We start from the raw sequence: 14,481 nt of genomic DNA, 5'->3' as shown, positions 1-14,481 counted from the left end.
TGTGTGTGTGTGTGGGGTGGGTGTGTGTGTGTGTGGGGTGGGGGTGTGTGTGTGTGGGGTGGGGGTGTGTGTGTGTGGGGTGGGGGTGTTTGTGTGTGTGTGGGGTGGGGGTGTTTGTGTGTGTGTGTGGGGGGGGTGGTGTGTGTGGGGTGGGGGTGTGTGTGTGTGTGGGGTGGGGGTGTGTGTGTGTGTGGGGTGGGGGTGTGTGTGTGTGTGGGGTGGGGGTGTGTGTGTGTGGGGTGGGGGTGTGTGTGTGTGGGGTGGGGGTGTGTGTGTGTGGGGTGGGGGTGTGTGTGTGTGGGGTGGGGGTGTGTGTGTGTGGGGTGGGGGTGTGTGTGTGTGGGGTGGGGGTGTGTGTGTGTGTGTGGGGTGGGGGTGTGTGTGTGGGGTGGGGGTGTGTGTGTGGGGTGGGGGTGTGGGTGTGTGTGTGTGGGGTGGGGGTGTGTGTGTGTGTGGGGTGGGGGTGTGTGTGTGTGTGGGGTGGGGGTGTGTGTGTGTGTGTGGGGTGGGTGTGTGTGTGTGTAGGGTGGGGGTGTTTGTGTGTGTGTGTGGGGGGGGGTGTGTGTGTGTGGGGTGGGGGTGTGTGTGTGTGGGGTGGGGGTGTGTGTGTGTGGGGTGGGGGTGTGTGTGTGTGGGGTGGGGGTGTGTGTGTGTGGGGTGGGGGTGTGTGTGTGTGGGGTGGGGGTGTGTGTGTGTGTGTGTGGGGTGGGGGTGTGTGTGTGTGGGGTGGGGGTGTGTGTGTGTGTAGGGTGGGGGTGTTGTGTGTGTGTGTGGGGGAGTGGTGTGTGTGGGGGGGGGTGGTGTGTGTGGGGGGGGTGGTGTGGGGGGTGTGTGTGGCGTGTGCGTGGGAGGGGGGCGTGTGCGTGGGAAGGGGGCGTGTGCGTGGGAGGGGGGCGTGTGCGTGGGAGGGGGGCGTGTGCGTGGGAAGGGGGCGTGTGCGTGGGAGGGGGGCGTGTGCGTGGGAAGGGGGCGTGTGCGTGGGAGGGGGGCGTGTGCGTGGGAGGGGGGCGTGAGCGTGGGAGGGGGGCGTGGCGTGGGAGGGGGGCGTGTGCGTGGGAAGGGGGCGTGTGCGTGGGGAGGGGGGCGTGTGCGTGGGAAGGGGGCGTGTGCGTGGGGGGGGGCATGTGCGTGGGGGGGGGGCGCGTGGGGAGGGGTGTGTGTGCGTGGGAGGGGGGGGGGTGTGCTGGAGGATGGTTTTTTTTGGGGGGTGTGTGGGGGGAGGTTGTGGAGGAGGGTGGGTGTGTGCGGGGGAGGGGAGGGGATGGGTGTGTGTATGGAGGGGTGGGTGTGTGTGGGGGAGGGGGTGGGGTGGGGGATGTTTGGAGCGGGGGGGATGTGTGTGAGGGGGGGTGGGTGTGTGTGGGGGGGGGGGGTGTGTGAAGGGGGGTGGGTGTGTGAGGGGGGTGGGGAGGGGATGCGGGTGGGTGTGTGGGGGGGGATGGGGGTGGGGATGTTTTGAGGGGGGGTGGGTGTGTGTGGGGGAGGGGATGAGGGTGGGGGGGGATGGGGGTGTGGGAGGGGGTGTGTGGGGGAGGGGGTGGGGGGGTGGGTGTGTGGGGGAGGGGATGGGTGGGTGCGTGGGGGAGGGGGTGGGTGTGTGGGGGTGGGGTGGGGGGATGTTTGGTGGGGGGGGTGGGTGTGTGGGGGAGGGGATGGGGGTGGGGGGGGTGTGGGGTGGGGGGTGGGGTTGCGGGATGTTTGGAGGGGGGGGTGGGGGTGTGTGTGGGGTGGGTGGGTGTGTGAGGAGGGGAGGTGGTGGGTGTGTGAGGCGGGGGGAAGATATACAAGTATCAGTCCTGGCCTGAAACAACTCTTCAGTGTCTTTCTGGGTTTATTTGGTTAGGAATGGGCACTAACGAAAGACAAGTCGGTGAAACACATGGATTTGTGCCTTACTGTGGTAGACCAGGTCGCCGGTTCCCTCATAAAGCTGCAAGGATGCAGAGACAATGACAGCAGACAGGTAGGTAACGAATGTTGTAGCAGCGGTTAATGCTAAGGGTGCTTGTTGGGTAATCGCAGCTTCGCGAAAGCTAGGGGATAGTATTATTTTTTCAAAACATTGATCTTAAGACTACATACAGAGCAGTACACGCAGTCTTATTCCCTGAAAACTCCCGTGTAAAGTGAGCAATTGGCCTGTCCAGGTCATTCACGGTGCCCCTCCTCAAAGGGGTAGCTAAAGTTCCTACTGAGTGAAGCTTGATTAGCCTTATTTATACCATTTTTAGAAAAAGTAACCTTTATCATTAACTACAGAGGATGTACGACACAGATACAGACCATTCGGCCCATCCAATCCACGCCGGTGTATATGCTCCACTCGAGCCTCCTCCCATCTTTTCAGAGCATAACCCTCTGTTTCCTTCTCCCTCATACGCTTATCTAGCCTCCCCTTAAATACATCGATACTATTCGATTCAACCACTCCCTGTGGTAGCGAGTTCCACATTCTCACCACTCTCTGGGTAAAGAAGTTTCTTCTGAATTCCCGATTGGATTTTTTGGTGGTTATCTTCTAATGATGGCCTCTAGTTATGCTCTTCCCCACAAGTGGAAATATTCTCTCTGTATCCACTCTATCAAAACCTTTCATAATTTTAAAGACCTCTATTAGGTCACCCCTCAGCCCTTTTTCAAGAGAAAAGAGACCCAGCCTGTTCATCATTTCCTGATATGTATACCTTCGCATTTCTGATATCATCATTGTAAATCTTCTCTGCACCCTCTTTAGTGCTTCTATATCCTTTTTATAATGTGGGACCAGAACTGTACGAAGTACTCTTAAGTGTGGTTGAACTAAGGTTCGAAACTGGTTTAGTATAACTTCCCTACTTTTCAATTCTAAACCTCTAGAAATAAACCCTAGTACTTGGTTTGTTTTTATTAATGGCCTTGTTAACCTGTGTCGCAACTTTTAGTGATTTGTGTATTTGTACTCCGAGATCCCTTTGTTCCTCTATCCCAGCTAGACTTGCATCCTCCAAGTAATAAATGACCTCCCTATTCTGTTTTGAATTTCATTTGCCAATTATATGCCCATTCTACAAGTTTCTTAATGTCGTCCTGTAATTTGTTGCAATCGTACTCAGTATTGACTATTTGATATCATCCTCAAATTTAGAAATTGTGTTTTTGATTCCAAAGTCTAAATCGTTAATATAAATTGTGAACAACAGTCCCAGCACTGATCCTTGTGGAACACCACTACCCACCTTCTGCCACTATGAATAGCTACACTTTACCCCTACTCTTGGCTAGCTATCCATTCTGCTAATTGTCCTCTGACTCCGCATTCTCTGACCTTATTCATCAGTCTATTATGGGTTATGTTATCGAAGGCCTTTTGAAAATCTAGATAAATTACATTTACTGCATTATCATAGAAACATAGAAATTTACAGCGCAGAAGGAGGCCATTTCGGCCCATCGTGTCCGCGCCGGCCAACAAAGAGCCACACGGCCCTCGGTCACCAGCCCTGAAGGTTACATATAAACCTATGAACAATGACAGAAAGACAAAGAGCACCCAGCCCAACCAGTCCGCCTCACACAACTGCGACACCCCTTAAACTAAAACATGCTACACTCCACCCCAACCAGAGCCATGTGATCTGGGAGAAGCAAAAGCCAGATAAAAACCCAGGCCAATTTAGGGAGAAAAAATCTGGGAAAATTCCTCTCCGACCCATCCAGGCGATCGAAACTAGTCGAGGATCACCCTGGCCGTATTCTATTCCCTGCTGTACTTACCATCATATCTGCGCTGTCCAGTCTAATCCCAATTACCTGCAGGTTACTGCACTTTTAAGTGCCTGTCCAACCATCTCTTAAAAGTGGTAAGGGTTTCTGCATCCAACACTCTTCCAGATCCCTACAACCCTCTGCGTAAAGAACCCCCCCCCCCCCCCCCCCGTCAAATCCCCTCTAAACCGTCCACCAACCACCTTAAAATATTCCCCCTCGTAATAGACCCCTCCACCAATGGAAATAGACCCTTACTATCCACTGTGTCCAGGCCCCTCAATATTTTGTACACCTCAATGAGGTCTCCTCTCAACCTCCTCTGTTCCAATGAGAACAAACCCAGCCTATCCAATCTGTCCTCATAACTAATATTCTCCATTCCAGGCAGCATCCTAGTAAATCTCCTCTGCACCCTCTCTAGTGCAATCATGTCCTTCCTATAATACAGCGACCAGAACTGCACGCAATACTCCAGTTGTGGCCTAACCAAAGTATTATACAATTTAAGCATAACCTCCCTGCTCTTATATTCTATGCCCTGGCCAATAAAGGCAAGCATTCCGTATGCCTTCTTAACCACCTTATCCACCTGGCCTGCTACTTTCAGGGATCTGTGGACAAGCACTCCAAGGTCCCTTTTGTTCATCTACACTATTAAGTGCCTAGCGCTTAATGTGTATACGGCTTGGCCCACCTGACCAGTAGATTGATATCCTCCTGCAGCCCATGACTTTCCTCTTCATTATCAACCACACAGCCAATTTTAGTATCGTCTGCAAACTTCTTAATCATATTCCCCATATTCAAATCTAAATGTTGTCTACCATTGTCTGCTCTCTCTGTTACCTCTTCAAAAAATTCAGTGAGGTTGGTCCAGCAAGACTTTCCCTTTTAAAATCCATGCTGACTATTCATGAATATATTTTTGGTTTCTAGTTCTTCTATTTTCTCCTTTCGTCAGGATTCTATTATTTACCCTACCACCGATGTTAAGCTGGCTGGTCTGTAATTCTCTGGACATGTTCTTAAATATAGGTATTATGTTATCTATCTGCCTGTCCTCTGACACTATTCCTTTTTCTAACAAATTATTAAATATGTGTAGTAATGCTTCTGCTATCTCTTCCCTAGATTCTTTCAAATTGCGTGGATACAATCCATTCGGACCACGGGTTTTATCCTTTGCGTTTGATTAGTTTATTTAATATATCCCCTCTTTTCATTTTAAATGTACTTATTTCATTACTAATCTCATCATTCAATATCACTAGCACATTGTCTAATTCTTACTCAGTTTTAATGTTATCCCCCTAAAGATACTATATCCCTACAGTGCTCCATACTTTTGTATCCAATAAGGAATTCAGGAGAAACTTCTTTACCCAGAGTGGTTAGAATGTGGAACTCGCTACCACAAGGAGTAGTTGAGGTGAATAGTGTAGATACATTCAAGAAGAAGCTGGATAAGCACAAGTGGGAGAAAGGAATAGAGGGTTATGCTGATAGGGTGAGATAAAGAGGGATGGGAGGAGGCTTGTGTGGAGCATAAACACCAGCATGGATCTGTTGGGCCGAATGGCCTGTTTCAGTGCTGTAAATACTTACAATTTTGAGCTGTTTTTATAACTCATTTAGCACACTAACCTACTCTTGGTGATACAACTCCTTTACAGAAATGGGAACAAATTGAGAACAATGCAAAACTAAGGCATGTGGGAAGCAACTTGTGCCTGGACAGTCGGAACACCAGGAGCGGTGGGCTCACAGTGGAAGTCTGCAGTTCATCCCTTTCACAACAGTGGAAATTCACACTTAATTTACAGCAGTAATACATCGGGACCGCTACATTTTGGAACTTTCAATGTGGACAATATTTAAATTGGTAAATCAAGTTTGCATTCAACCATATACCTCGATTTTTGAAAGAGTTCCATATTCCACCTTTTCTTGAATTAATGTATCGAGTTTCAAAACTCATGGTTCCAGTTACTATAGATATATTACTTTTTCATTTACCCCTCCCTCCTTTCTGATGTAGAGTTAGGTAAAACAGTTAAATAGGACGGTACACATACTTCCATCCCTAACAAGAACCAGTTCAGTTCTTCTCTTGTGGAAGTTTCCCAATATAGATTTCAGTTTTATAGGAAATGCACTGCACTAATAATGAAGGCTGCTTATGAGCTCATCGAACAGTCAAAACATTAACGCCTGGAAAGAGGTCTGGTGTCCAGCTCCGCAGTGTTTCTGAATTCGCATGTTATTTTTACAGTTAATTTTTGTATCGGATCTGTCGTCCAAATGCAAAGCTACTGTGCTTTTTCTGATCAGTTTTCACTGCAGAATTTGCAGACTCCATATCTCCTGTAATTCAGCATATAATGGATTTTGTAAGCCAATAATAACTGATTGAACAAAGAGAGTTAGATGTAGGGAAATGAAACCCTATCCAAAAGAAACCAAACAAGAGCCACACGCTGTACTTGCATTTTGGTTTGTCTTTACTACATTCAACTAAACCGTGGCACTTTTCTTAGTTCTTTGTGTGCTTGAGGGGCTGGGAGTGGGTGTAACCTGTAATTGCGAGGCACAAACACATTGCTAAATGTTATTTAATGGATCAAAGCCTGTTGACAATTCACAGGTATTTTATATTTATTACGTAAGTAGCCATGTTAAGTGACTGTAACAGCACCAACATTATTCCTTTTGTTTGTGATTCCAGCCTGCACTTTCTGTAAACCCCTCCGAGAATTTGCCCGCTAGCTTTTTCAGCAGTGACTTTTTCAAAGTGGTATCTAACCGGTGCCTTGCTTCTCCCAGGTTGAGTAACAACAACAGAGCCAAATTCCTAGGTGATCACAACGCACCATTAGCAGTGGTAGTATCTTCACGGGTTTTTTTTGCCTGTTGGAAGGCTTAAGAGGAATTGTTATAAAATAGTTGCCAAGTGAAAAAGCAGGAGCTATCTTAAAAAGAAAATGGTTTGTGTGTGCCACTGCTTCTCGAGGTCACCTCTGCTGACAAGTACGTCTTGCTTAATATCAATTTTCTGTAAAGTCTTATTCCATTTATATTTATTTAGTCTACCAAATTGATGACTGTCTTGTCAGGTTACACTGTTAGGATTTAGTAACCACAATGCAATAAAAGTGTCTGGCAGTCAGGAGTACGAAAGGATGATTAAAATAAGAGACATCTCTCTCTCTCTGTCTCCCTCTCTCTATACCTCTCACTTCTCTCTCCCTCCATACCTGTCTCTCTGTCTCCTCTCTACCTCTCCCTCTGTGAGTGTCTCTGTCTCTCGCTCTCTCTTACTCTGTCACACTCTATGTGTCTCTCTCTCTTTCTCTCCCATGTCTTTGTTTATGTGAAAGGGCAGACAGCGATTTTATTACCAACTTTAAAAGCAGAAACTACACAACGTGGAACTGCCGAGTTCATTGTTGGAAAGAGAAATTCTACTGCTGCTGAACATGGGGTTTGATAATTTTTTTTTCAAATGAAATGTTTACATGCCAGTGTGCCAAAGTTCATTCTGTAGAAGAGCTTCATCATTTCCATTTATAATTTCTGATAGTCTTGGAATTTTAAATACTAAAGATGTATTTCCTCCTAATAAGAAAACATCCCATTATTAAAAAGTCTTTGCAACTCCCAAAATGAAAAGGGGATTAGTGGAAGGATGGAGAAGGCCCTTCAATTCCACCAGTGTTCATGTTGTCTCTGAGGAACAACGTTGGACTTGCTTTTGCTTTGAAGTGACTTGTGACTGTGTTGAATTTTTTTCCAGTGTAAAATACTGTAATTTCTTTTAATTCCCAATTCTTAAGAGTGACTTTTGTAAAGAGTAACGTTAGTATTGTGCGCAATGATGTCACTGTGGAGTGTTGAAAAGATGACAACAGTATCGTCAGTTCATAGATTGACTCTTCCCGCATTTTTTCTCACTACTCTACAAAGCATGATCTTGCTCATACTTTTTATAGATGTGATGGAAAGCATCTTTGAAAATGAATTAACTTTAATAAACTTTATACCTTTAAATTCCAACTTTTCATGTTTTTTTTAATTGTGTTAATCGAGTAAAATGTTTATAGAAAGAAAGAACTTGCATTTATATAGCACCTTCCACCACCTCAGGATGTCCCAAAGCACCTCACAGCCAATGAAGTACTTTTGGAATGCAGTCACTGGTGTAATGTAGGAAACGCAGCAGCCAATTTGCGCACAAGCAAGTTCCCACAAACAGCAATGTGATAATGACCAGATCATCTGTTTTAGTGATGTTGGTTGAGGGGCAAATCTTGGCCAGGACACCGGGGATAACTCCCCTGCTCTTCAAATAATTTCATGAGATCTTTTGCGTTCACCTGAGAGAGCAGACGGTGCCTCGGTTTAGTATTTCATCTGAAAGACGGCACAGTTGATAGTGCAATGCTACTTCAGTACTGCCACTCATTCAGAGGCAAGAGTGCTACCCACTGAGCCACAGTTGACACCTGCTGCACACGTGAATTCTCGAGATTAAATCTATTTTTCATAGTAAATACTCAGTGTTCTGTGTGTGTTGTTCACGTTAATGTTTAGCAGTGATGGATCTCATGAAAGAAAATGTTCCTTTTGGTCAATACGACAGCCGATGCTCCACCTTAAACATTCACTCCCTCCACCACTGGCACATCGTGGCTGCAGTGTGTATTGTCTTCAGGATACACTGCAGCAACTCACCAAGGCTTCTTCGACAGCACCTCCCAAACTGGCAACCTCTCCCACCTAGAAGGACAAGGGTAGCAGGTGCATGGGAACACCATCACCTCCAAGTGACATACCGATTTGGAAATATCACATTCTTTCATCGTCACTGGGTCAAAATCCTGAAACTTGCTCCCTAACAGCGCTGTGGGAGTAGCTTCACCACACAGACTGCAGCGGTTCAAGGAGACTCACCATCTTCTCAAGGGAAAATAGAAAAAAGTCAAAAGCTAAATATCTGTGTGCGTGAAGCATTCGCAACAGAATAGGTGTGATCTAATCACCATTACAGAGACGTGGTTGCAAAGTGACTGTATAAGATAACAGCTGGGGGTAATATATTAGCATGGATAGAGGATTGGCTAACAGAAAACAGAGTTGGGAAAAATGGGTTATTTTCAGATTAGCAAACTGTAACTAGTGGGGTGCCACAGGGATCAGTGCTGGAGCCTCAACTATTTACAGTTTCTATTAATGACTTGGATGAAGGAACTGAGTGTAACGTAGCCAAATTTGCTGATACAAAGATAGGTGGGAAAGCAAGTTGTGAGGAGGTTGCAAAGAATCTACAAAGGGATTATAGATAGGCTCAGTGAGTGGGCAAAAATTTGGAGGATGGACTATAATGTGGGAAAATGTGAGGTTATCCACTTTAGTAGAAAAAATAAAAAAGCAAGTTATTTAAATAGGGAGCGATTGCAAAATGCTGGAGTACAGAGGGACCTGGAGGTCCTTGTACATGAAACACAAAAAGTTAGCATGCAGGTACAGCAAGTAATCAGGAAGGCAAATGGAATGTTGGCCTTTATTGCAAAAGGGATGGAATATAAAAGTAGGGAAGTCCTGCTCCAACTGTACAAGGTGTTGGTGAGACCACACCTGGAGTGCTGCGTTCAGTTTGGTCTTAGAGGAGGGATATACTTGCATTGGAGACTGTTCAGAGAAGGTTCACGAGGTTGATGCCTGAGATGAAGGGGTTGTCATGTGAAGAAAGATTGAGCACATTGAGCCTATACTCATTGGAATTTAAAAAAATGAGGGGTGATCTTATTGAAACATAAGATTATGAAGGGGTTTGACAGGGTAGATGCAGAGACAATGTTTCCTCTCGTGGGGAAATCTAGAACTAGGGGGCATAGTTTCAGAATAAGAGGTCGCCTATTTAAAACAGAAATGAGGAATTTCTTCTGAGGGTTGTGAATCTTTGGAATTCTCTACCCCAGAGAGCTGTGGCAGCTGGGTCTTTGAGTATAGTTAAGATGGAGATAGACAGATTTTTGAATAAGGGAGCGAAGGGTTATGGGGAGCGGGCAGTGAAGTGGAGTTGAGGCCAGGATCAGACCAGCCATGATATTGAATGGCAGAGCAGGCTTGAGAGGCTGAATGTCCTGCTCCTATTTCTTATGTTGACTGTATGATAGAATGAGAGTAATAGTGAGACAAAAAAGACAAAGTTTCTATAGGTATGTAATAAGGAAAAGTTAATGTGGGTCCCCTACAGGCTGAGAGGTGACATTATAATGGGGAATAAGGAAATAGCAAAGAAATTAAACAAATACTTTGTGTGTCTGTCTTCACGGAAGACGAGACAAACCTGGAAATAGTGAAGTACCAAGGTTCTAACGAGAATGGATAAATGAAAGACATTAGTGTTAGTAAAAAATAACACTGGAGAAATTAATGGGACTGAAAGCCGATAAATCCCCTGGACCTGCTGGCCTACATCCTAGAGTTTTGAAAGAGGTGGCTATAGAGATATGCATTGGTTGTCATCTTCCAAAATTCCATAGATTCTAGAACAGTTCCCGCATATTGGAAGATAGCTAATGTTACCTAGCTATTTTAAGGAGGGAGAGAAAATGAGGAACTACAGACCAGTTAGCCTGACATCAGTCATATGGAAAATGCTAGAACCTATTATTAAGGGTACTTGGAAAATAATGGGATTGGGCAGTCAACATGGATTTATGAAAGGGAAATCCTATTTAACAAATCTGTTAAGAATTTTTTGAGGTTGTAACTAGCAGAATAGATAAGCGGCCCCGACCTGCGTGAGAACACCAGCAGTAGGTCAGGGCCATAAAAGGCGAGCGTCCCTGGGTGCAGCGTGGAGCCACTTCAGGAATCAGCGCAAGCTGGTGCAGGAGGGTGACGACAGGGAAGCGGGCGACTGGATTAGATGTCACCATAATCCAGGTCACTGATTGGAGCAGGGGCGGCGAGTGATCAGAGCCCAGCAGAGCGGAGGGTCTTGGGGCAGCCCACACTGCGATATGTGCGCGCACTAGGTCCGTGCAGCAGAGCTGGTCTCCAGTCGTCTTGGTTAATCCTTACCACTGGACCAAGACCTAGTTCTGTCAAGGCTGTGTGGTGGCTGGTGTGCAATGGCCACCATGTTAAAAAAAATTCACGCACAGGCATCTTCCACCCTTCAGGATGTAGTTCGGGACCTGGAATATCAGGTCCTTCATTAAAATACCTGTGAACTCATCCCTTTTTAGTGAGGAAGCAAGTCATCCTCAATACAAGGGACCACCTAAGGAGAAGAGATAAGGGGGACCAGTGGATGTTATGTATTTGTATTTTCAATAAGGTGCCACGAGAGGTTATTTAACAAAATTAGGGCTCATGGGATTGGGGGTAATATACTAGCATGGATTGAGGATTGGTTAACGGACAGAAAACAGAGTAGGAATAAACGGGTCATTTTTGGGTTGTGGGGGGGGGGGGGCTGCAACTCGTGGGGTACCACAAGGATCAGTGCTTGGGCCCCAGCTATTCACAATCTATATCAATGATTTAGATGAGGGGACCAAATGTAATATATCCAAGTTTGCTGATACAAAACTAGGTGGGAATACAAGTTGTGAGGAGGATGCAGAGGCTTCAAGGGGATATAGACCGGCAAGAACATTGGAAATGGAATATAATATGGAGAAATGTGAATATAATATGGAGTGAAGTTATCCACTTTGGTGGAAAATTTTTTTTTTTTTTTTTTTTTAAAATGGTGAGAGATTGGGAAATGTTGGTGTTCAGAGGGACCTGGCAGTCCTTGTACACAAAGTTAACAGGCAGGTACAGCAAGCGATTAAGAAAGTAAATGGTACTTTGGCCTTTATTACAAGAGGATTTGAATACAAGAGTAAAGACGCCTTACTGCAATTATATGGGGCCCTGGTGAGACCGCACCTCGAGTATTTTATACAGTTTTGGTCTCCTTACCCAAGGAAGGATATATCTGGCATTGAGAGAGTGCAACGAAGGTTCACCAGACTGATTCCTGGGATGGGGCAATTGTCCTACGAGGAGAGATTGAGACCACCAGACGTGTATTCTCAAGTTTAGAAGAATGAGGTGTGATCTTATTAAAACATACAAAATTCTTACAGGCCTTGACAGGGAGGATGTTTCCTCCGAGCTGAGGAGTGTAGAAGCAGGGGTCACAGTCTCAGTATAAGGGGTCAGCCATTTAGGACTGAGATGAGGAGAAACCTCTTCATTCAGAGAGTGGTGAATCTTTGGAATTCTCTACCCCAGAGGGCTGTGGAGGCTTAGTTAGGTTTAGGGTAGTTATAGATCTGTGTATCACCGCTGATCCCGCTCTTTATATCACCCTGTACTCCATCAATGATACATTGAGAGTGTCTTGTACTTTTCGTGACACTGTGTATGTCCTGTATGCCTGGTAGTTGTGATTGGCATCTTATATCTACTACCTTTCACTTCCACCAAACATGGAGCAGTTAAGTACAGCTTAAGTGCTTACCACAACATAATACAACTTTGAGCCACAATTCTCAGGTTTCCTTTATTGTAAATTGTAACATACATCTTTATAATTTAAATACAACAGATTTGTAATATACAGGGCACTTTTATTGAGAGACATACACTGCTCGAATGCAAATCACTAAAAGAGAAAGTGGATCCCATGTGAAAGCAACAGATTAACTCTGCATGCTGTCTCCAGCCCAAGATGGAGAGATTTCAGAACTGCACAATTATTGCTAATTATTACAGTTCATTTAGGGCCACACATTCCACTCCAGCCATCAGTGTCTGTGTTGAATAGCTGGCAGGACACACTTCCAGGGAATAGGAGTGTTCTATCCAGCTAATTCACTCATCCAGTTCATTCACACAATGGCACATCATCTCACTATCATATTCCTGCTGCCTAGCTGAGCGACTGAACTTCAACTCCCCGAGGGGAGTACTTCATCATATTGTTTTAAACTCTACCTCCACGTACGTGATCTAGGGATTTAGCATTCTAAGCAAAAACTTCTAATCCTCTGCAGTGATAAACAGTCAGTGAATAAAGAACATAATTTATGTCTGGTGTAGCATCTTCTAAATGCAGTATATCCCACAGTATGTGAATTCGGAACATGATATAATAGCTAGTTCAATGTAAACATTCAGAATGCATAATAAATCTTTCATTATAAATATCTAAACAGGGCTGTTGGATTGCACTATGGGGGGAAATCATTAGGTGTATTATGGAACACAATGAAGGTGCAAATCATTAACAATGATACGCATTAAGGTTCTCATTTTTGTACAAAGAAAATGACAAGATTCCTTGTGATGGTTTTATCATTTCCCATACGTGCACAGGTTGTATATAAAAAGAGTGCATATTTCCCCTCGCCAGGAATATATATATATATATATATAAAAAGCCATGTTTGGACCACAATTTAAAGCCCCTATGTTATCATTCCAGTTACGTCCAGGGATTACGACTTAGGCTGCCCACCATTAATTCTTCAGTTACCAGCAGCAGCACTTAGAACATCAAAGGACAAGTTACATTTGGATGGTTTAGGTTGCTTTGAACGGCAATACCAGTGTCCAGATTCTTTGCAAACTGCGTGCGGTCTTCAGTCAGAAGTTGGCCTGGCAGCTCCGTGGCAGAGCTGGGAGTGAACAGACCCGCTCGCCGCGAATTTCAAGTAAAAGCTCAACGATGAGAAAAAAAAATCTTTTGTTTTAATGTTTGGGACAAGGGTGTGAGATGTGGTTTAGCCCCGTGGATGCAGTGCAATGATTTGATGCCAGCACTTGCGCTGCCAGCGAAATCACTCCGAGGGGAGATACTCTTCAATCCCCAGCAACTCTTTGACCAGTCTCTCACCAAACTGTACCCGGGTGTAGCGCCTGACGAGATACGCCTCCGACATCTTGTACAAGACGTATGCGTTATTGACAGCAATACTGAGGACAAACCAGAACACTTGCTGCCAGGTCTTGTTAGGTTTGTGAGATATAAAGTACCTGTGGAAGAGAACAACCCCACACAAATTGATTAAAATATTGATTTGGTATATGGAGAAACTGTTTCTACTGGCAAGAGGGTTGGTAACCAGAGGGCACATATGTAAGATAATTGGCAAAGAAAAGCAGGTTGGGGAAGATTAGAATTTGTGCTGTACGCAGCGAGTTATGAATGCACTGCCTGAAAGGTTGGTGAAAGCAGATTCAATAGTAACTTTCAAAAAGGGAATTCGATAAATACTTGTAAAGGAAGAATTTGCAGGGCCCTGGGAAAAAGCAGGGGGAATGGGGCTAATTGGATTGCTCTTTCAAAGAGCCGGCACTGGGACGATGGGCTGAATGTCCTCCTTCTGTGCTGTACGACTCTATCGTGGATCCGCCCCGACCTGTGTGAGAACACCACCGCAGGTCGAGGCTATAAATACAGCTGGAGCGCCGGGCCCTGGAACATCGTGGGCGAAGGTGCAGCGAATGAGGGTATGGGGCCCAGAAGAGCAGAGGGCCCAGGGGCAGCACAGGCCAGCCCACACTGCGATATGTGCGCGCACTAGATCCGTGCAGCAGAGCAGGTCTCCAGTCGTCCTGGTTCAACCCTTGCCCCTAGATAAAGGCCTAGCTCTGTCGAGCCCGTGTGGTGGCTGATGTGCAACGGTCACCACACGTTAAACAAATCCACGCACAGGCATCTTCCAC

The 14,481-nt window shown here is 45.6% G+C and overlaps 2 protein-coding genes across 2 annotated transcripts in view; one reads left to right on the top strand and one right to left on the bottom strand.

Moving 5' to 3' along the window:
- Positions 1 to 7,794, top strand: part of galnt2 (UDP-N-acetyl-alpha-D-galactosamine:polypeptide N-acetylgalactosaminyltransferase 2) — a 113,293-nt gene extending 105,499 nt beyond the window's left edge. Inside the window, exons 15-16 of the mRNA XM_070884823.1 lie at positions 1,844 to 1,963; positions 5,421 to 7,794. Coding sequence (XP_070740924.1) covers positions 1,844 to 1,963; positions 5,421 to 5,576 — 276 coding nt within the window. The 3' untranslated portion in view covers positions 5,577 to 7,794. The remainder of the gene's footprint in view (positions 1 to 1,843; positions 1,964 to 5,420) is intronic.
- Positions 7,795 to 12,299: 4,505 nt separating this feature from the next.
- The window catches only part of pgbd5 (piggyBac transposable element derived 5), a 69,778-nt gene continuing 67,596 nt past the window's right edge, over positions 12,300 to 14,481 (bottom strand). Inside the window, exon 7 of the mRNA XM_070884641.1 lies at positions 12,300 to 13,788. Coding sequence (XP_070740742.1) covers positions 13,593 to 13,788 — 196 coding nt within the window. The 3' untranslated portion in view covers positions 12,300 to 13,592. The remainder of the gene's footprint in view (positions 13,789 to 14,481) is intronic.

Source organism: Pristiophorus japonicus, chromosome 7 (genome assembly GCF_044704955.1).
Source record: "Pristiophorus japonicus isolate sPriJap1 chromosome 7, sPriJap1.hap1, whole genome shotgun sequence".
Classification (NCBI taxonomy): domain Eukaryota; kingdom Metazoa; phylum Chordata; class Chondrichthyes; family Pristiophoridae; genus Pristiophorus; species Pristiophorus japonicus.
The sequence above is the reverse complement of the archived record's forward strand: the minus strand, read 5'-3'. Positions and strand labels throughout refer to the sequence as shown.